Raw genomic sequence first — 24197 nt, forward strand, 5'->3', positions numbered from 1 at the left:
ATTTCATTCAAAATGTCATTTCAATGCCCACAACATTCACCAAGTGTAATTAACAATAGTTGCGTGAGCTAAAAGTCAAAGAAAATAGCCATATACTCATTGAACAGAGACCTCTGGAGAAACCAATTTCCTCCACCAAGCACACCACAGGAATCTACCATTCCCCAACCTATATCTTCATTTTCCTAGTCTTTGCCCACAGTAACAACAGAGACTCCAACCTTTGTCTTCCTTCCTCACACACACACAACTCTCACGCTGCTATGGATTCCAGGATTCATTCGCCAGATTAAATCCCTCCGAAAATGCTCCTACAAGACTCTCCACCCCCGGCTCATCACTCCCAACTACACTTCCCTTTCACTCCCGATTCCTCACCTCCAACAGATCCCTCATTCACCTACAACAGAAAATAACAGAAAAATGGAGTAACACAAGGGCGAGTCAGGAAACCAGTTTCTCAAAAGCTCCATCACCTTTCCATTATCACAATCGTCACGCTCTCCAAAATTCTTCGTCCCTACACCGAGACTGTAAACGGATAAAGAAGGAATAGGAAAGTCCATCGTTGGCGACGACGACAAGCATCGTTGACGACGGCGAGAGCGTGTCCAACTCGCACGCGACGAGCGACGGAAGAGGAGAGATTTCGCTTCGTCCGGTGACGGCTCCGGCGGCTCGCGGCTGCCAGTCGAGTGGAGGTCTGGACGTGCGGCGGAGACGAACCCCTCCCTGGGTTAACGGTGTCGGAGAGAGCAGAAAGGAAGAGAAGAAGTGGTCGGATGTAGCTCTGGTGATGCTTGGAGTCACCGAGGACGCCATGGCTCGCGACGACCGACCTCGGTGGAGGTAGTGGCAGTGACGTTGCAGGGTGAAAGGCGAGGGTCTCGACGGTGGGCGTAGAAGCTTGGTGCGGCAAACGGTGGGGTCTGTGGCGGCGATCGGCGCACTGGTGGCGTCCTGGTTTTGTGGCTGGCGACGGCCGGTTTGGTGGAGGCAATGGCGCGTGTGCGTGAACAGGCGGAGGTCCACTTTTAGCTGCCTCGTTTGGAAGAGAGACTCTAGGTCTCTGTTTGGATTCTGAGCTGCCTGTTTGAATGGAGTAAAGAGTGGGAGACCCCTAATGCTCCTGAGTGAGGGAAAGAGCCCAAACCCTTGGGCCCAGGTTCTCGGGTCAGATCCATTTTTTTGAAACAAAAACGAAAACACACTATCTTCCCTTTGCACGCACCCATCTCCCGTTTGCAATCCCATTTCCCATTCACACCCCCATTTCATTCGGGCTTAAGCCCACTCTATTTTTACAAACAAAAATAAAAAGGAATTGGACCTGGGCACACATTTCAGGATGCACCCCTCATTTTCATCTTTACACGTTGGCAGATACAAAGTTGGAGAAAAAAGATTTTGACCCAAACTAAAGAGCCTCAATTTCACTCCACACCTCTGGTTTTTATCTCTGCACCCCATTCTTATGGGATGTTCTCTTGCTTTTATTTTATTTTATTTTATGCTTTTATTATTTGTTTGACTGTTAGGATTTTATTATATGCAACCCCTTGTATGATAGCCCACACCCGTTTGTTTTATTTATATCTATTAGACTTGTTTGTTTCATTCTCCATAAAAATTACAAAAAAGATATTAAAATTATAAATATTTTAAATTAACAAAAAATATATTTTAAAGGTTAAGCACATGTGTGATCGCACGCATCGTCCTTATGCTAAAAACCTTTTCTGTTTATTTTATAAAAATACCAAAAAACAATATTTTAAAGGTTAAGCACATGTGTGATCGCACGCATCGTCCTTGTGCTAAAAACCTTTTCTGTTTATAAAAATACCAAAAAACCAATATTTTAAAGGTTAAGCACATGTGTGATCGCACGCATCGTCCCTGTGCTAAAAACCTTTTCTGTTTATTTTATAAAAATATCGAAAAAATATTTTAAAGGTTAAGTACATGTGTGATCGCTCGCATCGTCCTTGTGCTAAAAACCTTTTCTCTTTCTTTTATAAAAAATACAAAAATATATTTTTAGGGTCAAACACATGTGTGATCGCTCGCATCGTCCTTGTGTTAGAAACCTTTTCTCTTTCTTAAATAAAAAATACCAAAAATATGTTTTAAAGCTTAAGCACGTGTGTGATCGCTCTCATCGTCCTCGTGCTAAAAACCTCTCTCTGTCTTTTATAAAAATATCAAAAAAAAATATATAAAAATCTTCAAAAACTAAAAACAACACTTTCAAGCAAACAAACAGTATTTCTAGCCAGAACTACGTGATCCTTGATTCTCCATCAAAAGTGGAGATACGTAGGAGCAAGGTTAGCCCTTGTCAGGTTCACTTCATAAAAATCCAAATTTATCCATAATCATTTTCCAAACAAATTTTCTAAACAATTTCCCAAACAAGCTTTCCAATTTCTAAAAGAACTACGTAACCCTGATTTCTCATTTTGAATGAGAATACGTAGGAGCAAGGTCAATCCTTGTCGGGCCCAAAAAACTAAAAAATATATTTTGTTTATTCAGAATTTTATTTTAGGGGATAGTTAAACATTTTGAAAACCACATCATAATCGTGCATTTAGTTAAAGGTACTGTCTTAGGGCAGGCGTTGTAGGGTGCTAACACCTTCCCTACGCGTAACCGACTCCCGAACCCAGAATATGGTTTTCGTGGACCGTGTCTTACTATTTTATGGTTTTTCCGTAGTTTTCCATAATAAACTATGGTGGCGACTCCAAAATCTCTTTTCAAAACCCGTTCCTTTTTTTGGATCGTCGTCCCGTCGCGATTCCGGTTGCGACATATACGATGTATGAACAACAAACAAGTTTAACGATAACAACACGTTCAACCAATTTATAGCTTATAAAAAATGAAAACGAAAATGAAAGTTCATCAAAAACCCAAAATGAAACTAAGCTGTTTGAAGGTGGGTTCGTCGTCGGAATAAAGTATTGTCATTAGTGACGGAGAAAGGAGAACGCGTTTATGCTCTAAAGAGTACTTGTGCACGAAACCAAGAAGTCAAAACGAAAAAAATCATACCTAAAGTAGTTAATTAAATTGTCTTTGTGTTAAATGAAAAAAAGATTACATGTGTTGGTTGTCGAAAACTTCCTCCGAGAAGGGTTTGAACAAAGAAGAAAGTTTCACGTAAGATAAAGTGAATAAATTTTCACCTTCCCGCCCAAACTTTTAATGAATTCATTAACACATAACATCTAAAAAGTATTATTCTAATGTCTTATAGCTCCTTGACGTCTGAGATTAGAACATTCAACATCATATGATAGTACATTTTCAGCTTCGCACCAATAATTTCCTCAGTATGACATCGAAAATTGAGAATTTCAACGTCTAATGACCATATGACGTCGCAAAGTATAAATTCTATCGTTGAAATTCAACATTAATTTAGAAAAGTGTTGCAAGTCATTTTTTTACGTTAGCTTTTTCATATTATGATTTTGAATTCGAGATGACAAAACTCTTTTTTGTACTAGTGTCACATATGAAATTAGTTGCATGACAAACTACTACATAACTTATTTTGTCTGTAGGTTGAACAAAATTAGAGCCACTGTGGCAATACCAAATGTCAAAGTCCATATTAGTGTACTCAAGGGAAACTACATCGGTTATTTTCGCCCATAGGCAGCAATTCCTAAACCGAGGCAAAAAGGGGTAGGATTTTTCCTCGGTTCACAGATAACCGAAGTAGTACAATTTTTCCTTTTTTTATTTTTTTGAAGGACTTTTGGCCTCGGTTCCTACTGAACCGAGGCAGTATCTTGGACTCTACTACCTCGATTGGGACCTAAATCGAAGCAATATAGTGGTTTTTACTTTTTTTTTTTGTTTTTTCGTCAGTCTTTCTGCCTTAGTTGTAACCTGAACTGATACCATAGAGGGCTTTCAGCCTCGGTTATGGTCACAACCGAGGCGTACTCCCCTGTCAGACGCAAGGTGCGACAACAATGTCGAACGACTGTTGGGGGCAATGGTTGCGGGTAGGTGGCGACTGGGGACGCACGCCGGTTGGGGGCAATGGTCTCGTAGCGGTGGCAATGACGGAAGAGGAGAGGCACGATAGAGGCCGTGGGATAAAAGTGGCGGAGGAAATGGAGAAAGTAGTTGACGATGATAACAACATGGAGAGGACGAGATGACGACGACAAACGACTGTCACCAGCGATGGAAGCAAAAGAGAAAGAGTGGTGAGGGAAGCAGAGGAGAAGGGTTCATTCGCGGGGAAGAAGATGAACAGGGAAAGAGTTCTTTTGTTTCGCGATTTCTTAAATTTAAACAGGCTATTGCCTTGGTTCTTCATTTAACTGAGCCAATAACAACCTTACTACCTCGATCATAAGTGCAACCGATGTTGTAGAGCCTACGACAGAACGTCTTGAATAAGGGGTTGTCAGTGCATAGAATGTTCCAAATACCTTTTGTCAAACTCTACTGCCTCGGTTGGTTAGAGAACCGAGGCAGTAGCCCTATATAGGAAAGACTGTCAAGTTAAAAGTGTTTTTTCAGAAGCGTAGCAGGGTTTTCTGGCTCGGTTAGTCAGAGAACCGAGGAAATAACCCTATTTCAAAAAGTCTAACAGGTGAAAAGTCCTCTTTGCAGGTGGGTAGCAGGGTTTTCTGCCTCGGTTGTTCACAAAACCGAGGCAGTATCCCCATTTCAAAAAGTTTGGTAGGTGAAAAATCCTCTTTGCAGGTGGGTAGCAATGTTTTCTGCCTCGGTTGTTCACAGAACCGAGGCAGTATTCCCATATAGGCATCTGTTTCTGGACAATTGAGGCATAAAGTTTCGCTAAAACTACGAAAATGCCATCGCACTTTTATACGCTTCTGTTTCTGTAAAATTGAGGCGTATATAGCGCGTAAAAAATATTTTTTTTTACCAGTAATTTAAGAAGTTGTAAAGAAATTAGAGCTTGTACCAATCTTAATGAATTGAAAATTAAATGCATAAATAGGCAGAAACCGTTTAAAGTGATGCTTTCAGAACTTGAAACAATTCTTAACACCAACACCATGCTTCAAGGTCAAAGGGATCCCCACCTTCTATTTTGAGGTAGGGAATGAGTCTAGATGCATTTAATTGATGTAGGAGAATAATTTAGATTAAGGTTCTACTAAGGAGTAGAGTCTGATTGAGAGAAGAACGAGACACAAACCACAAATGGTTGGGTTCTTCTTATTCAAGAAATAAGGAAGAAATAAATATTCTTGATAATTTTATGTTTTATATTTAAGGGCCAGTGAGTTAAAGAACACTTTTGATGGATAACTAGGTTGTATTTTTTACAAAACTTTCTAGACTTTTGGCTCACATAAGTTCTCTCAAACTTACACATAGATACTAACTCCTCTCAGTTTCCTTTATTCAATAATAGAACTCCTAGTGTTACCTTTCACCACCTTCAATTCTTTAACCCCTAACTCGAAAAGAATAATTTATTAATTAACTTGCTCATGTTAAGTTATTGTACATGTCGTGTAACCATCAACAGGTTTCAATATTGATAGTATGCCTTAAACTTTGTCTCTTAAGATAAGTTGTTTGACATTATAAAATATTAGGCAACATGACATTTTCAAATTGTTTTAATTTAGGGTTTGCAACTTACTAAATTGTCATTTATGTTTATGCAGAAGGCAAGTCTATTGGATGTCAAAATAGAGATTACAAATAGTGATGGAAGATGCAATTGATGATTGGCTCGTGAGACAGATGCATTGGCTTTGAACTAATGTACAAGGCTTTTTCTATTTTTTAATAAAACAAATTTAGAGATATTGGTCTATCACCTATTTATTCGGAATTTTTATTTGAGTTTTGTTCAGTATCATGGGTTACAAGAGAAGGAGACCCCAACGTCAGCCTACCAAATATGAAAAATGATACAAGCATAAGAGTAAATTGATTAAAATTAGTTAAATTTCCTTCTTTTATTTATACCTAAGGGAAATGGTAAGGCTAAACTTTCAACATTATTCTTCAGTTTGGAAGTTCTTCATAGGAATTGAAATTAAGGTGTACTATTATCTTTATAAGCTAACACAACAAACAAAATTTAAGAGAAGCTAATATAGTCATTACAACTTCGAAATAAATTTATCCCACTGTAGGCATAGGGAGAAGGTCCAATAAATTATGCTAAACATACAACACTTCAGGTGTACATGTAGTTAATAAATACCTAAAGACGGAGAATAATCCTTCCAGTAGAAATCTATAAACAAATATGGAGGAGTTAGTTGTGAACCCTTTTTAGGAAGTAAAGATCTCCATATAAATGTGACTTTTATAAAATTGAAATGTATAATAATGTGAGCTTAAATGCATTGGAAAAACTTTAAATCAGGACAATGCCCATTTGCGAAGTGGCAGAACAAGACACTTACCAATTATGTGAGGAATCCTCTACGAATGGTTTTGTCTTTGCGCGTGAGGGAAAGAGATGGATGCTCTGTTAATAGCCTTAACCAAATCCTGGAACAAGAACCCTTTGTGTTCCTCTGTTCGAATGAGGTCACGATGGTCAGCCTCTGCAATGACAGAATGAAGTGTCAGCAATGAAGGGTCTGCGAATGCCTGCGTGAATGACGAAGAGGGCGTTCATGAATGAAAGCTACTATTCTATGGTTTGAAGCAACCAATTCGGTGGAATGCAAATGTGAAAGTTGGGGGAGGGAAACCCAAGTTTTGGGTTTTGCTGATCGAGCAACTAACCGACGACTATATATCCTCCAATAAGTAAATTCACCATGCCATTACCGACGAATTTATTCGTGGGTAAAGACAATAGTAGTACCCGTCGGAAATTCTATCAGTAAATTCATTTTATCAATGACCTAATGTCCGTTGGTAATATTCTGTCGGTAATTTATCATTTTCCTATAGTGTTAAAGATTTACGAAAAAGGTGTCAATGAAGAAACATACCTATGATGAAGAAGTCAACAATTCTCCAATACTCATTTATGTCAAATGATGCCTCGACAATTCTGGTCATAGTTTTGGTATATGCAATCATTCTTTTTTGTTGGTCCCCGTACTTTATGAAAATAATGTAAAAGATCCTCTCCAACATCATGTTCCACAACATAATTTTAACATGCATTATGATGAAAATGAGTTGTAGTTTTCTTATCAACAATCATTCTAGCATTTCTTATGAGTCAAAATTTTCCAGCATGTGTCACAACTTTTTAAGACATATTATAATATATGAATCACATTATGAGAAACTATCTCAAACATATTTTGAATAGTCATCTTAACTACTACAACAATTTTCTAAGCCATATTATAATCACTTTTTGAACCATAATGTGAGAAACCAATACCTTATTATGGGTCACATAATGAGTAGTTTTCACAATTTTTGGACTAGTAATTTCAACCACAAGTTCAAAAATTTCTAAAACATCTTTATAGGAATTGATGAAAAAGTTTCAATAACAATTTAAAGCATACATTCAAGATTTGAAAAAGAAAATGAATCAATTACATACTATATTGGATGACATGAAACAATCTTCATAGTTTAATGAGCCATAACAACAAGCTGATTTTGTCCATTCTTTATTATGTACAACATGTGATTGAAGAAGATGAGGAGAAAAAAATGAAAACAACATAGATTTGGATTTTTATTTATCTAACTTTTCTAGAAAGTTTTAATGCATGTAGTTGTCATAATGGTTTATGCTCTATATGTGTTGAAATTAACTTTACAATACATATTAATGTGTAATGCAAATTCTAGAAGAATATAGAAAATCCTAAGGTAGAAGTATTAAAATGTAATAAAACTTCTAGAATATAGTAGAAAAACCTAAGATAGGAAGAAAAAAATCAAGAACATTCTACATGGGTAAAATTCTAGGACATTCCACATAAGTTGTGGATAACATGTTCTAGAATAATCTACGGGTCTATAAATACCCATGTACTCTACCGTTTGACGCAAGACAAGGCAACGTCTACTACAAACCAATCGATTGGGGTAAATACTTGGGTCTAGCAGAATGGTGCTACAATACCACTATTCATTCAGCTACTAGAATGTCTCCTTTCCAGGTCACGTATGGCAAGGAACCTCCTTCGATTCCTCAATATTTAGCAGGCTCCTCGTCATTAGAGGCAATTGATTGTCTGTTATCAACTCGCCTGAATACCCTCCGAAAGAAACTTCATAAGGTTCAAAATTAGATAGTTGCGTATGGCAAGCGGAGGCAGGTGGATTATTAGGTTGATGATTGGGTCTATGTACGGTTGCGACCCTACCGCCAGAATTTTGTCCGAGGTTCAGCTTATGAGAAGTTGGGCAAGCGTTTTTATGGTCCCTTTCACATACTTGAGCGTGTTGGAGTTGTTGCTTACAAGCTAGAGCTGCCTTCAACTTCCAAAATTCATCCGATTTTTCATTATTTAGTGCTTAAGGCTCATCGTGGCTCTCTCCCTGTTCATCACATTGACTTGTCTTTTGATTTGAGCAAACTTCGTTTAACCTTTGCCTTGGACTGCCCATCGACTTGACTCTCTTTGGTCCGAGCCAATTAAACTTGATTCTTTGGTTTGATTGATTAGGTTTGACTTTCATCCCGATAGACCCAACTCAAATTTCAACCTGAACGAACTCAATTCAACCTTCGACTTTTAAGTGACTAGACTCAATTTTCAAGCTTAACATAAACATAAAGTATATTTAACTTAACTTAAAACCTATCAATCTTGACTTGACCTAAATGAAATCTAACTTTAGACCCAATTTAAATGACTTACTTCACTTAGTCCAACTTAATATCATCTTTCTTGACGTAAGACTGGCTCACATAGACTTACTTATAGATTACTCTTATGCTATGACTGTTCTTTTTTTTTTTTGCTATTTTTATCTTTTGAACTTTTTCTTATATTTATGAAGATTTGGGCTGTGATAAAAAAAATGCTTAATAACCAGTATAGAAATCTATATGTTCAGGTTAATATATTTTTTCTCTTAACATGCAAATCTAAGGGGCATCACACACAAATGTGATATACTCTGAAATGACTTGGAAGGGTAAGCCATAACAAACCTATTATGGTGGCTATTATGAAAAAAATCATATTTTGACAGAATGAGTTTCCGTGTTTTTTTTTTCAGAAGCTCAAGGCACCATAACAAATCACACCATTAAATGCACCCTAAGGACAAAAACAATGACTTGGATTGGTGGGACCAACCAGAAAGAAAAATTGACTCAAAAGTCACAAGTAAATGGAATAGGATAGTGGATATGGTAGGAGAAACGAAAAACCTTTGAGAACAAGTTTCAAACTGATGCCAAAATGTTAGTAAGTTTGCATCATCTAGAACTTCTAAGTTTGCATGACTATACTCAAATCTTGAAAAGGTTATACTTTGTGACCAAGTTCTCAGTAAAGGGGACCATAACTATAAACCACCAAAAGAAAAGCAAAAGTGGCCATATTTAATTAAACAATTTTCTGTCTATTTTTTGTTGTCAGAAGAGCAAGGAGTTCAAATGATTGGTCATGGAAAAAAGAAGTATCGAGAATAAAATAATAAAGCACAAAACATAGAGTTAACATTAGTTTATATATTAAAATTTTAATTGTAATATAAGTTAATTTTAACGTCTATTTTTTCTAATTTTAACTTCTTCATTATTTACCATATAAATCATGTAACGAAAAATAATATATACAAAATAAATTGTTCTTAAAGCAAGTAAAGTATTACAGTGAGCTGAAAATTTAAATTGTTTCCTGGTCATGAAATCCAGACATAATTTTTGTCTTTGGATTAATAAGATATTGTTGATTATTATTATATATAACCTCTAGAATGTTCGGTTTTCATTTGTTACATATCATATATTCGTCCACATGATAACCTAAGACTTAACAGCACAACATAAGTTCTTGTGCTTTTCCTTTTTGTAACTTGTCAGCTAAGGAGTAAAGTCAGTCAATGACTTTTTTGCATTATAAATTCATTGCCACAGCACAACACAACACAACACAACACAAAACAAACACTGAGCTTTGTTAGTAGCTGCTTCACCACCTTTGCTTCTCATCTTCCTATCTTTGTTACAATGGATGTTAAAGGATTCGGTTTTAGACCCACAGAAGAAGAACTTGTCGACTATTACCTCAGACACAGGTTGCTGGGTGATGATCCACAAGTCCACGTCATCCCCGACATCGACCTTTGTGAAGTGGAACCTTGGCACGTACCAAGTAATAATCTAAACCTTTAACACTTCATGCATCTTCATGCAACCATCACTTGTTCTTTATCTTTCTCTTATAATTTCTTCACTGATGTTTACTTTTTCTCTTGTTTGAAACAGTGTTATTCGGGGAATCAGATGTGCAATTTGATTTTCCAGAATGGTTTTTCTTCAGCCCTGTTGGTTTCAAGTATTCGAACAGTAAAAGGATTAACAGGACAACCAAGTGTGGCTTCTGGAAACCCACTGGAAAAGATCGTGAGATTAGGAGCTCCGACTCCAACATTCTCATTGCCACAAAAAAGACTCTCGTTTACTACAAAGGCAGCGTTTCACGTGCTGAGAAGTCCAACTGGGTTATTCATGAATACCATGCTGTTACCTTTCACGAAAGCCAGGTTGGTATGCGTTTTGGAGATTTTTAACACTGATATTGGAAATACTCTTTCTTGATTTTTCTTCACTGTTCTATAGCCTTTGACATATATCAATGGATATTTTTAGTTTTAGCATATAATCACGTCGTTTTAGCATTTCTTGATTCGTTTTGGCTTTTCATTTCTGCACATTGTATGAAATAACTTCTGATTTGCAGAGGACTTTCGTTTTGTGTCGCTTGATGAAGAAACCTGGGGGAACAACTGAAGGTGGAGGTGATGAAGGGGAGAGCAGTAGAATCATGATTTCTGGCTATGAGAATCAGTCAATAGCAAGAGGCATTCCTTCAGTAAGCTGAAACATTCTTTACGAACATATTAACACTCTGTCATGTGATAATGCCGAGAATTGATACTTGTGTGTATTTTCAGAGAACTACTTTTACTGGAATAGAAACGACCTTACAGCAAAACCAAACGTCTTTTCCAAACTCCTCATATCACGATGCCTATTCTAGAAATGAATCTAACATTGAGCATACTTCATATGAAGAAGAATTCCTGAATTCTATTTTTGTTCATGACGGTTATGTGAACAATGAACAAAATATAAATACCTTCGACAATACTTCCGTCCATGAAACAAACCAAGAGAAAAAGAAGAAAAAAAAGAAGAGCATATTTTCTTTCTTCTAATCATCACAGAGGAAGGTTTCAAAAGAATGCAGTATTCCATGTAGAGGTGAGAAAATCAAACAGATTCATTAGAAAAATGAAGATTACTTTCTTGACGAATGAGGCAGATGCTTCATTTGAACTGATTTTCACTGTAACATACTATTGATATACCATGCTTCACGTGATGTATTTTGTAGTCTCGGAAGATTTTCTCATTGTGAATCAGAAGAACCGGAAGCCATCAATCTTCTGATAACAATACTAAAGGTTCTTTCATCTATATGGAGACAACGTCATCAAGACAACGTAGTTTTAAGGGTTTTTATGTGTGTATTACCACGTTAGTTTGGAAGTATTATCAATTTCAGTACACGTAGTAGTGTATGTAAAGGGTCGATGGTGACTGTTCCATAGTTCCTTTTCTTGTATTATCATGTTATTTATTTTGAATTGAGATGAAGTTTCTTATTTGTAGTCATGGTTATCAACCTCTCGAGTTAACTCGTAAACTCGCATGGATACGACTTCCGAGTTAACTCGAAAGTAAACTTTTTTTTTATGTAAATTCATTAAAATTGACTGTGAAATTGGTTGAATGATGTAAAATCACGAGTTTGTAAAGATTCTGCGAGCTTGAAAGAGAAAAAATTAAGAAAAAACGAGGCTGTTTGGGGTTTAGGGTTTCATGACCTGATTGTCACTATCTCTCGCGTCCCTCTTTCTCTCTATGGTCATCGCCTCTCCTCACCTCCATAATGATCAAAATTAATGACAATAATCCAAGTATTTATATTTTACAATATTTATTTTTATGAATAATGTAACTTTTTATTTATTTAAAGTTATATAATTTTGTAGAATTATTTAAATTAGGATATTACTTTTATAATATTTTTTTTATCTGAAGTAAACTTTTACGAGTAGAATTTACTCTATTCTCGCTAATTTATGTAAATTCTGGAGATAACTAGCTAATCTAGTTGGTGGTTCTTATAAGCAGTGTTCACTCATATTGAAACATATCTTAATAAGCCTATGTCATCAGTAATGAAAATGTTTTTGTTGCTGTTCAAAAACATGCTGGTATGTATGTCAGGTCAGATGTTCAATATGCAGTCAATAATTGTTTTCCTATCCAATAAAGATTTTTAAGCAAATCGTCACAAAAAAATATTAAAAAATGAAGGCTACCTGGAATTTTATTGAAAAGATAATGCATGTCCAAGTTTCAGCAATGCTAACTTTAACCAATCTCTTTCTGGAATGTTCATATGAAAATTCATTTACGGGGATACTGAAAAAACGTGGATGTGAAAAGAAAAATTGAGGTGATAAAAGAATCGTTGGAGTTCACTGTCTGTTCTTGGAAGTTAGCACATGACTAAAATCTTAAAAAGTATATCCACCATTGGAGTCATGTTCTTGATTGGTAGTGATGAGTATAACTAACCTCCAAAATAAAGCAAGTGATCCAAGCAAATTCACTAACCAATAGTTTTGAAAGAACATTGAAATGGTGGGCCACGGAAGAAACTTGGATACCAAGGCTCAAATAACTTTAAAAGGCATTGGTCCTTCTCATAGACACTCATAACAGATTATATCCTATCGAATGAGAAAATTTGTTAAATATATTTTTGTACATTTCGTAGAAAGTGCTGAGTTAGGAAAAAGAGTCTCATTCTCACGCGGTATTAGTACAATACAGTCACTTCATTTTTACTGTATCTATCTGTTACTTAAAAATTTTGATTTTAGAATCACGATAACATTTCATATATTTAGACTTTATATGTTGAATTTTCTTATAAAATAACCTGCCAATAAGATCACTTAGATGCAATATATTTGAACTATAAGTGCGTGATCTAAAGTTTTAATTTATAGAATAATTTTACGAACTTTTTATAAAGTTTGCAAGATTGCCTCATATTCCGAATCTTGAAATAAGAGCTTTGTATTATTATAATGTAATTTCCAAAGACAACTTCTTAACTAAGGAGTCATGTCAAGTCAATGAATGTGCAATTATAAATTCATTTCACCACACAAACACTGAAAACACTAAGTAGCGTTCTTCATTCAGTCCCCTGTTTCGTCATCCACCCTTTTTTCTTCATTCAACACTGAAGAGATGTGTTTACAAAAACCAATGGAGATTGTAGGATACGGTTTTCGTCCCACCGATGAAGAACTTGTCCACTTTTACCTCAAACACAAGTTGCTAGATGATGATCCCCGTGTCCATGTCATGACTGATATAGATCTTTGCGATGTGGAACCTTGGGACGTACCAGGTAATAATCCAAAGCCAAACTCTACATGAATCTTCGTGAAATCAACGTTGCCCTTTGTCTTGTTCTGATCTTTACTTCAATTTTTATTGTTTTAAATAGAGATGTTAGCAAAATCAGTAATACCATTCAAAAACTCAGAATGGTTTTTCTTCCGTCGTGTTCAGTTCAAATCCTCAAATAGTGAAAGGTTTAACAGGACAACCAAGAGTGGGTTCTGGAAACCCACGGGAAAACCCCGTGATGTTAGAACAGGGGACACCAACACTGTCATTGGGACTAAGAAGACTCTTGTTTTCCACAGTGGTCGTGCTTCCAAAGGTGTCAATTCCAACTGGGTTATTCACGAATATCATGCTCTTAACTCTCTCCAAAGCCAGGTTTGTATTTCATTTTTTGAGAAACTTGTAACTAAATTACAGTGTGTGGAAGGAGTGTAAACTAGTCGAACCAAGATGAGTATTTAAAGCCTGGGTTTAACTTTTGAAAAACTTTATAAATTTTAAAATATCCCATGTAATTTTGTGCTTTAATCTTGACTATGGGTAATAATTAGTTTCTCGACAAAGCTTATGGAGAACCTCTCATGTTACTTACTGGATGTGTTTAATTGAGTCTTTCTATCTAAGAACACTCAAAATTCATCACTAATTCTCATCGAAGACCGTCAATTTCTTCTGCATGTTTGCCTAATTTGTGTTGACCTTTTACTTTTGTGAATTGGGCCAAATGAATGCTTACCATACTCCAATTTTTTCAGAATGCTTTTGTGTTATGCCGCTTGAAAAAGAAACATGGGAAAACGACCGAAGGAGGAACTGCTGCACTGATATGTGATGAAGAGGAATCCAGTAGAAGCGTGGTTTCTGACAATGAAAATCAGGCAATAGCAGAAGGAGTTCCATCTGTAAGCTGAAGCATCTTTCATGAACATATATACACTGTGACATGCGAACATGCCGAGAATTTATGCTTCTTTCTGTCATTTCATATATATATTTACATATTTTTTCAGGGAGATACTTTTAGCAGAATGGAAACAATCTGTCAGTTAACATATCAGGCAGAAAACAATATCTCCCCAGCAGAACAGTCTCTAATTGATATTGAGCAGGATGAAGCATCTTTCCCAAACCCATCTAACGATGCCTATTTTAGAAAGGAAAACAACAATAGGCATATCCCATATGCACAGACTCCATTTGAAGCTATGCATACTTCTTTAGGATCTACCCAAAATCCATTTGAAGTTGGATCTATATTAACTCTTTTTGAAACTACCCAACCTTCATTTGAAACTACAAATGCTCCTTTTGAAACTATGGAGACTCCTTTTGATACTATGGAGACTCCTTTGGGAGCTATGTATACTTCATTTGAAACTACGCAGACTTCTTTAGGATATATGTTAACTCCTTTCGAAACTACACAACCTTCATTTGAAAGTATAAAGACTCCTTTTGAAACTATGGAGATTCCTTCTGATACTATGGAGACTCTTTCAGGAACTATGCAGTCTCCTTTGGGAGCTATGCAGAGTCCTTTAGGAGCTATGAATACTTCATCTGAAACTACGCAGACTTCTTTAGGATTTATGTTAACTCCTTTAGAAACTACACAACTTTCATTTGAAACTATAAAGACTCCTTTTGAAACTATGGAGACTCCATTTGATACTTTGGAGACTCTTTCAGGAACTATGCAGTCTCCTTTGGGAGCTATGCAAACTCCTTTAGGAGCTATGTATACTTCATTTGAAACTACGCAGACTTCTTTAGGATCTATAACACCTTTCGAAACTACACATCCTTCATTTGAAACTACAAATACTCCTTTTGAAACTATGGAGACTCCTTTTGATATTAGGGAGACTCCTTTGGGAGCTATGTATACTTCATTTGAAACTACACAAACTTCTTTAGGATCTATGTTAACTCCTTTTGAAACTACACAAACTTCATTTGAAACTTCGAAGTCTTTGGAAACTCCTTTTCAAACTATTGAGACTCCTTTAGGAGCTATGTATACTCCACCTGAAATGATTCATCCTCCATCTGAAACTACGCAGATTCCTTTAGGATCTATGCGGACTTCATTAGGATCTATGCATATTCCTTTAGGATCTATGCAGATTCCTTTAGCATCTAGGAAGATTCCTTTTGAAAGTAGGAAAATTCCATTTCAAAATACACATACTCCTTCGCAGACTCCTTTTGAGTTCCCTAAATCATTGAAAAGGGCATATTGTGAAAGCACTTGCATAAATCCAGAAGTCGTCCTTAAACTGGTAAATATTTATTTTGCAAAGTCCAAATAATACTGAGTGTGCCTCCTTTCATTTCTGAACTTTCATTTTGATTTACTAAATTAAAATTTCAGAGTGCATTATTATGATTTGAATTTTGTTAGATTTTTCACAATGTATCGGGATTTTCTCGAGTAGATACAACATAATTTTAACGTAAAATGTCTTTTTGAGTTGGCTTTGATGCGTTCTTGTGATTCATGAGTCATTAACGGGCTATTATTGAGAACTACACTTTTTCTTGAGTTTGTGATATTGTTATATTCTTTTGAGCACTTTTATCAACGAATTTATTTGTTTATTTTCTTTTGAAATCATTGCAGGACGCTTGTATTGATGATAGTTCAACTATGTGTACTAAATATCTTAATTCAGATGAATACCATTCATCAAAAATGTTTAAAACATCATATGATGTTGTAAATGGTGACACACATCTTCTATTTTCCAACCAAGAAGCAAGTCAGAAACAAGAAAGTATATTTCAAGACAATTTACGGGGAATGGAGACATCCTCATGTGACTCTACAGTATATAATCCTGAAGAGATCAATTGGAATGAAATATCTAGTTTTCCTTGCACTTAAAGGTCATGGGAAGATCAGTATCATCTAAGACCGAACAACTTCATATGGTCCGAACTAAGAATTTCGTACCATTATTGGATTAGTGGATAAGAGTATATGTTATTAAAAATAACTTGCTCTGAAATAGCCAATTTACTAGAAATTGCATAATGACAATTATGCATTATAATTCAAAAGTATGTATAATCGGAAATGTATTAGAAAGTATTATAAACGATGAAATCGTGTGTATTTAAGATAGTAGATTGTGTACTAGGATGTTTGTACGGTTATTTGTAGTTTCTTGACAGAGTACTTTTTTGTAGTGAACTTTTTTCTCTAGGATACAAAGTGTATTTATCCATTGAATGCACTACCATATATATAAGTCTTTGTCCCCTTGTAATCTTCACTTTTTGAATTGAACGAGAATTGATAACCCAAATTTTTTGGTAGTGTATTTATTCTTTGAAAGTCATCATAAATGAGAGTATTCCTTCTAGGTTCGCCACCAAAGAACCTTCCTTCAAAGTGAGAGCCATTAGTGTCGAGTTTCTCATAAGAAAGTTGGGAAAAGTTCAAGTTTCTTTTATTCTTCTATTGTCTTGGAGAGCTTGGAGGATGTTCCATCATCTTGATGCTATGTTGTCAGGTTGAAGTACTAAAGAAAGGTTTGTATGTTCATGATGAAATTATAACACTTATTCATGATACACAATCATAATGGATGTTTATTACAACTCGTCAACGTCGAGAAGGTCAAAGAGGAAAAGAAATTATGAAGAAACACATAATGATATTTTTACCATTATTTATGAAGTGAATATAAATCTATTATTTTTAACAATCGAAATTGGGTGTCTTTAGTAAACTAAGATTCAAGATTTCATTCAAAACTCAAATGAATATGCGGGACAAGCATAGAAGAGTAACTTGTTATGAAAAGGCTATAACACCTTCAATGTTTAAGAAAAAAAAAAGAAATTGTTTTTATAAAATGAGAATATGCAAATGAAAAATGAAAGGAGTGACATTACAAAAATTTGAAGATCAAGAGGCAACGGTAAAGTTTGTGGTAAAGCAACAAAATCCATATTTGGAGAACATAAATAATACAATGACACGTATTTTAGGTAAAAAAAAAAAAAAAGTAGTGCAAAGGGCTTGAGAAATGTTTTCAAGTTACACCCAGAATTGTTTTGTTTTTTAATGTTGGAGGAGTTGGATATGAAGTTCCTGTAAAAATTAGTTGTTTTATCTTTTAGTTTTCATTTTTTTAGATCATGCAGATATAAACACATATATATATAATCATATTTGAATTTCAATATGCTTCTTAGTAAGTTTAGTGATATGGATTGAGTGATGTTATGTTGCTAACGGAGGGAGATGTCATTTGTCTAAATGTGGTCGTCTAGCATTAAATGAAAAATGTAGTTGTCTATATGTTGGCATTTGCTAAATTTTCTTTGGTTTTAATTAGACTCAATTAACTTTTATCAAAATTCACAACATGTTTATAAAGTTTGACATAATATATTTTGTATTCTTTGCAGCATGAAGAAAATAAAGACAATTTTCCAGAAGAATTAAAGTGTTGTCATGTGACCATTGTTTTGATAATGTAGTTTATACTAATATTGAAATATATTGTTTATTATGGATTCAATTATATTTATTGGGTCTATTAATATTTTTTAAAGTAGTTGCACAAACTTAAACTTGTATAATGTTGTGGTTTGGAAGTCATAAATAATAATTATATACTAATTATTTCCATATATGCGTATTACATGTAACCACGCCTATCAAAACTGTGAAAAACTATTGTCTAAAGTTCACGGGTTTTATATTTTAGGCCATGATTTTTGTTGTTGTTGCATTAAGTGATATTTATTGTAAGATTTAATTAAGAAACCTATTACACAGAATATTAATTTATCTCTTTTGGCCGTGTTCAAAAGAAAAACACGAGACATCATATTAAACTGTTACACTGAGACGACAGAAATGATTTATATAGCAAGACAAAGTAGCTACATGTGCATGATTTGTTTCTAACAATTAGCATTGTCATGATAATTGCGAATTCTCGTAGGACAAGGCTGAGAGAATTTTCTTGTGTTTGTCTTATTTTCTCTTATTTAACATCGTCATGCAAATTCCATATCATTCTCGCTTTTTTGCAACTAGGATGAGAGGGTTTTTCTTGTGTTGGACAAGTCCAGGAAGCATATCAGTATCTATGTCGTCACTTTTCATCCCTTGAGGCAAATCCCAATGAAATGAATGCAGAAGATTAGCGAGCACAAGCTCCGTTGTCATAACTCCCATGTGAATGCCGGGGCAAATCCTTCGCCCAGCGCCAAACGGAATCAGCTCATAATCATATCCCCTAAAATCTATTTTGCTGTTCAAGAACCTCTCAGGATAAAACTCTTCTGGATCCTTCCATGTTTCTGGGTCTCTATGCACTGCCCAAGCATTCACATACACCAATGTCTTCTCCGGAATTTCGTACCCTCTGATACTACACTTGTTAATCGTTTCCCTTTGTACAAGCAGAGGCAGTGGTGGGTATAATCTCATTGTTTCTTTTATAACTGCCTTAAAATAATGAAGCTTTTCGATATTATCTTCTTCTATAAAATCTTTCCCACCAAACACATTTCCTATCTCTTCTTGGGCTTTCTTCATCACTCTCGGGTTCTTCATCAGTGCCGTCATTGCCCAAACTACTGCGGCTACACTTGTTTCTGTCCCCGCCAAAATTATATTCTGATTCACACAAAATATGCGAAACTCATCTGTTAGAAAACTTTAACCCAAAAATTTTTATAGCAAAACAATCCAACTCTTTAAAGAAAATTGTGTTGCTATGATCCTTACAACATCACATCTACACAAATTATCCATATATTTAAACTTTTGAACTAGCAACCAACACAGGTTGCCGGGAGTGGTATAAGAGGCTCTCAACTCTTAACTTTTGTGGAGTTTAAGAATATGATGTTACATTATGTTTAGTTAAACAAATGAATAATTTCAAATTTTCCCACCGTTCTTTTCTACTGAAACTCTTCATTGACGAAAGTATAATTTTTTTTTCTGAGTTTTTGAAATGGAAACGTATGTACTTTTTCATATAATTTGGTTTTGAAAATTAGAAAGAAGGTGTTGTACATAAAAACTAGTGTATATCACGAGAGAAGAATAAGCAAATCCACAAATTAGACAAATGACACTTCAACACATACAAATTTTTAACATTCATTTTATACTACTACTTTTTTTATCTTTTACTCTTTTGTTTTTCTTAAAATATCAAAAATTTATTTTTTTATGATCATTTTACCTTGTAGTGTATCTCAAATAAATGTAAATATGTATTACCTTATCATTATTTCACAAATTAATAAAAGAAAAGATAAGTGATGTCATATGATGTTTGAAAAATGATGCTTTTACTCACAAATTTTTTACATTGATTTAACAATATATTTTCTTACATTACTTTTTTGTAATGATAGGATGACACGTAGTACAAGAATAAAATGATCAACAGTGAATTTTTGTATTTTTTTAAGAAAGAAAAAAGTAAAAAATAAAAAATAAAAAAAGATAGTGTCAAAAAAATTTATGTCTCAAAATATCATTTTTTTAAAAAACAAATACAAACATTCATTCATTTATGACAATTTACCTTTATATGTGTCAAATATGTGTATGATCTATAAAGAATGAGAAATCATATGTTAACACATTTTTTTTTATAACATTTTGGTATGTCATTTTTTTATTAGATTTAGAATATGTCAGTGACAAATAAATAATAAACTACTGAGAAGATGATGACAAATTTACGGTTCTTAAAATGTTATAAAAAAAATGTACGTTAAATTTTTTTTTTCATAAAGATATAGTTTTCTATAAATAATTTATTGTTTTAAAACAGTGATTTCGTTTGATGAAAATTTCTGGTGTGGGAGATACACATTTACGACGTGATGATCCAGTGTTGATTTCTGTTTTACCTGGTAGACAACTGACTGTGAGAAAAAAAGTAGAAAAGTTTGAAGGTGCTTAGAAAAAACAAAAAGGTTAGAATATAATAACCATCATCAAGGGTTTGATGTGAGAAGGAGTGAGATGCATGGAGAAGGAAGGGTCATTCTTCAGTTGAATCAATGCATCGATGAAATCCCCTTCATCGGTAAGTTTCTTCCTTTCAGGATCAAGGTGTTCATCGATGGCGTTCTGGAAAAACCCATCCAACAGATTAAACATTTTCTCAAGACGACCCATCAACCCTGTGAGTTTATCAACCACACCACCAACAAAAGGAATGTAATCTGTGTAGAAAGTTGAAGCTATCAATTCCTGCGCTTCTTTAAGAAGGCCATGGAACATGCTTTTCTCGATTCCTTCCTCTTCATACCTTCTCCCCAGAGCAGTTCTAAACACTACAGCGCTTGTGAGACAAGTCAGGAGCTCATGCAAGTTCGTCTCCTTGGAACAAGAAGCGTGCTCCGATATCTTTCTCACCAAATGGGATACCTCACATTTTCTGAACTGGGAAAACATTAGAACACGCTTAAGGCTAAGGAAGTGGATGATGGAAATTTTTCTGGTGTGTCTCCAATAATCTCTATAGGGTGAAAATGCCATGTCTAGCCCATTATAGGAAAGTTTCATTGAGCTTAGGAGAGAGGGTCGGCCACAGAAGGCAAGGTCCTGGGTTTTCATTACCTCCTTGGCTAGTTTTGGTGAGGAGATAACAATGGCAGGCCTTGAACCCAGTTGAAGAGAAAAGATGGGACCGTATTTTTTGGAGAGTTCATATAGCTTCAAACAAAGGGTAGAACTATCGAGTAGATAAAGATTGCCAATCAAAGGAAGACCTCTAGGGCCTGGTGGAAAGGTTGGTTTCTTAGATGTTTTGCGTATTCGTAAGNATTCCTGCGCTTCTTTAAGAAGGCCATGGAACATGCTTTTCTCGATTCCTTCCTCTTCATACCTTCTCCCCAGAGCAGTTCTAAACACTACAGCGCTTGTGAGACAAGTCAGGAGCTCATGCAAGTTCGTCTCCTTGGAACAAGAAGCGTGCTCCGATATCTTTCTCACCAAATGGGATACCTCACATTTTCTGAACTGGGAAAACATTAGAACACGCTTAAGGCTAAGGAAGTGGATGATGGAAATTTTTCTGGTGTGTCTCCAATAATCTCTATAGGGTGAAAATGCCATGTCTAGCCCATTATAGGAAAGTTTCATTGAGCTTAGGAGAGAGGGTCGGCCACAGAAGGCAAGGTCCTGGGTTTTCATTACCTCCTTGGCTAGTTTTGGTGAGGAGATAACAATGGCAGGCCTTGAACCCAGTTGAAGAGAAAAGATGGGACCGTATTTTTTGGAGAGTTCATATAGCTTCAAACAAAGGGTAGAACTATCGAGTAGATAAAGATTGCCAATCAAAGGAAGACCTCTAGGGCCTGGTGGAAAGGTTGGTTTCTTAGATGTTTTGCGTATTCGTAAGAGGAATAATAGCAAGATGGGGAAAGCTAAAAGAACAAACGGTAACATTTTTTCCATGAACGATTAGAAAATGAGAGAGAGAACAAGAGTTTTCGTTGCAGTGGGATGAGATTTGCTTGATCAAGTGGGTAAATATATATGTGTATGAATTCCCTCGTTCCGTTTTGGTAAAACAATTACGTTCAGTTGATTATTAATGTGGTTAACGTCAATAACATCTTTATGTTGTAGCTTCTTAAGAAAAAACAGAGAGAAAAGATTCTGAACTTCAAAATGTGGTGAAAAGGCAAAATACTATTAGAGGGTAGTTGTTTATCTAACGCTTTTGCGAGATGTTTATGTCATCTTGTTTCCTCGTTGTTTTGGCTCTTTTTAATGATTTGACTTTCATGTTTAATTTATGATGTAAAATGTTTCATTGGCTATGTACAAATCAGTCCATGCCATGATGTGATTTAGAAATGGAGATGTGACTCGTTTGTGAAATGTATGCATCGTTATCATGCTGATCCTGCACGAACCAAAGAATTATTCTTGATGAGTCAGGCAATTAATACAAGTCTATTCAATTTGTAAGGAATCACTGAGGACTCTACAACTATAAAGCATAACACATAGTAAGAAAGTAATTCAGAATTCTTTCGGGTATATGGATACAGTCTTCTTCTTAGTGGGAGTTCTTTCACTTTTAGTTTTCAAGTTGATTTCTTGTTCGTTAATACCAATCGATGAATATTTATTAGAGGTCTTTCGATTTCAAAATCAGTTTGGTTCGATTAGCAAGGATAATAGATGTGTAATTAATGTATTAATGTATAATCTACTATTTTATCTCGAATTTCTATTTACTTTTTGATGGACTTTTGATTAGGATCGGCTTAATTACGATACAAACATGTCTACTCATGATTAAGCTTTTAAACAAAATGATTTGGAATTAATCCCCTTCGGCTTGACTATTCGGTCTCTAAGATACTTCGACCATTCGTCTGATTGGAATGGATGTCACTAACTGTCTAACTAAGAATTAACCAAACAAGACATTGTACACCGACATCCCAAGCCCTCACACTATATAAGTTGCAAAGGGGTTCTATACTTTGGTTGCTCGATGTTGTATCGTCTTTTATATTTTTCATTTGTGTTGAATTATCACCATTGAGGGAGACAGTTGTGACGCTTCTTTTGGTTTTGTCTCTTTTTAGACAAATAGCGTTTAACTTGTTTAAGCTTTCTTTTAATGTTTATATTTTTATGTCTTTTAAGATATTTTGTCAGAGACATTGTCTCGACCTATTCTGTTTTCGACAGCTACGTTGAGTACCTTTTTCAGGTATCATCAAGTGTTTGACTTCAACTCTCTTAGACGCTTTAGGCATAACAACTCCTGGAGCATTCCATACCACGATCATCATTGTAGATATACCACCACCATGACTATCCTAGTTATAAACAAACCATGAGCATCACTAAACCATAAACATCATAGTGGAAAGAGTCAGTCTCACTCCTGTACCCTACCTCATCGACTGTAGCTGCTCCCACAGCCCAATATGAAAATTCTCCATAGGTACATTCGACTAGTCCCGCGTTCCAGCTAAGGAACATGCAATCTTGCCACACAAGGACAAGGAAGACACTTTCACCCCACACAAGGAAGGTTCAATATCCGAATAACCTTTCCAATGCACACAAGGAAAAAGGAAGCACATATCCATAGATAGCACCAGAAATTACTAGCTACAACAAGTAAACTTTATCCTCCACTCTTCATGCTCATCATTCACCTATTCAGATACACCACAACACTCACTCATACTCCAATCTCAACTATAGGTCAAACCTAACTCTAAACACAAGAACTATTCTCATTCTCTGCTTAACATTATTCAACTCTCAACATCTAAAGTCCTTTTTAAAAATCCAATGTGAACTCAATATGGACCCGATGTGAATTCCACTTGAACAATATTTCACAAACACATACCACACAACATCAAGCACTCCCCTTGAAAAATATCGAAAGAACTTGTTAACATAACCAAGCAACATGACCACGTCCTAAACAAACACGACAACATACCCAACCCACACAGCAATAATCTGGATACACATCGAAATAATAAAGTAATAGTCACACACTCAAACTATATAGCAACAGTCTAAAAT

General features: G+C 35.3%; 3 protein-coding genes across 5 annotated transcripts; 2 read left to right on the forward strand and 1 right to left on the reverse strand.

Moving 5' to 3' along the window:
• The first annotated feature begins 10043 nt into the window (after positions 1 to 10043).
• LOC148197709 (protein NTM1-like 9) lies at positions 10044 to 11805 on the forward strand. 2 transcript variants are annotated; one of them, XM_088116594.1, is made up of 5 exons: positions 10044 to 10283; positions 10397 to 10674; positions 10872 to 11003; positions 11086 to 11395; positions 11529 to 11805. In XM_088116594.1, exons 1-4 carry the CDS (start codon positions 10139 to 10141, stop codon positions 11347 to 11349), a joined length of 819 nt encoding a protein of 272 aa, XP_087972720.1. In that variant the 5' UTR covers positions 10044 to 10138; the 3' UTR covers positions 11350 to 11395; positions 11529 to 11805. The 2 variants fall into 2 exon arrangements, with proteins under 2 accessions (XP_087972720.1, XP_087972719.1); XM_088116593.1 differs by having other exon boundaries at positions 11086 to 11805.
• Positions 11806 to 12993: 1188 nt separating this feature from the next.
• LOC148197710 (uncharacterized) lies at positions 12994 to 16908 on the forward strand. Of its 2 annotated transcripts, none has more exons than XM_088116591.1 (5): positions 12994 to 13628; positions 13728 to 14005; positions 14386 to 14532; positions 14641 to 15912; positions 16254 to 16908. In XM_088116591.1, the coding sequence occupies exons 1-5, from the start codon at positions 13466 to 13468 to the stop codon at positions 16515 to 16517; spliced, it is 2124 nt and encodes a 707-aa protein (XP_087972717.1). In that variant the 5' UTR covers positions 12994 to 13465; the 3' UTR covers positions 16518 to 16908. The 2 variants fall into 2 exon arrangements, with proteins under 2 accessions (XP_087972717.1, XP_087972718.1); XM_088116592.1 differs by having other exon boundaries at positions 13470 to 13628; positions 13793 to 14005.
• Positions 16909 to 18665: 1757 nt separating this feature from the next.
• On the reverse strand, positions 18666 to 22085 carry LOC148197711 (6,7,8-trihydroxycoumarin synthase-like). The gene is made up of 3 exons (XM_088091868.1): positions 21977 to 22085; positions 20613 to 21397; positions 18666 to 19274 (listed from the first exon to the last, which is right to left on the reverse strand). The coding sequence occupies exons 1-3, from the start codon at positions 22083 to 22085 to the stop codon at positions 18666 to 18668; spliced, it is 1503 nt and encodes a 500-aa protein (XP_087947994.1).
• Between the last annotated feature and the right edge of the window lie 2112 nt (positions 22086 to 24197).

The sequence above is a fragment of the Vigna umbellata genome, chromosome 5 (genome assembly GCF_029865625.1).
Source record: "Vigna umbellata cultivar VRB3 chromosome 5, Vumbellata_1.0, whole genome shotgun sequence".
In the NCBI taxonomy this organism is placed as follows: domain Eukaryota; kingdom Viridiplantae; phylum Streptophyta; class Magnoliopsida; order Fabales; family Fabaceae; genus Vigna; species Vigna umbellata.

Excerpts from the sequence above, each read along its gene's own strand:
- LOC148197711 (XM_088091868.1), bottom strand. The coding sequence starts at position 22,085 with ATGGAAAAAATGTTACCGTTTGTTCTTTTAGCTTTCCCCATCTTGCTA. Across the intron at positions 21,398-21,976 it reads CTTTCCACCAGGCCCTAGAG|GTCTTCCTTTGATTGGCAAT; the intron begins GTCTTCCTTTGA and ends CAGGCCCTAGAG. Across the intron at positions 19,275-20,612 it reads ACATCAAACCCTTGATGATG|AATATAATTTTGGCGGGGAC; the intron begins GTTATTATATTC and ends TGTGTGAATCAG.
- LOC148197710 (XM_088116591.1), top strand. The coding sequence starts at position 13,466 with ATGTGTTTACAAAAACCAATGGAGATTGTAGGATACGGTTTTCGTCCC. Across the intron at positions 13,629-13,727 it reads GGAACCTTGGGACGTACCAG|AGATGTTAGCAAAATCAGTA; the intron begins GTAATAATCCAA and ends TGTTTTAAATAG. Across the intron at positions 14,006-14,385 it reads TTAACTCTCTCCAAAGCCAG|AATGCTTTTGTGTTATGCCG; the intron begins GTTTGTATTTCA and ends CAATTTTTTCAG.
- LOC148197709 (XM_088116593.1), top strand. The coding sequence starts at position 10,139 with ATGGATGTTAAAGGATTCGGTTTTAGACCCACAGAAGAAGAACTTGTC. Across the intron at positions 10,284-10,396 it reads GGAACCTTGGCACGTACCAA|TGTTATTCGGGGAATCAGAT; the intron begins GTAATAATCTAA and ends TGTTTGAAACAG. Across the intron at positions 11,004-11,085 it reads TAGCAAGAGGCATTCCTTCA|AGAACTACTTTTACTGGAAT; the intron begins GTAAGCTGAAAC and ends GTGTATTTTCAG.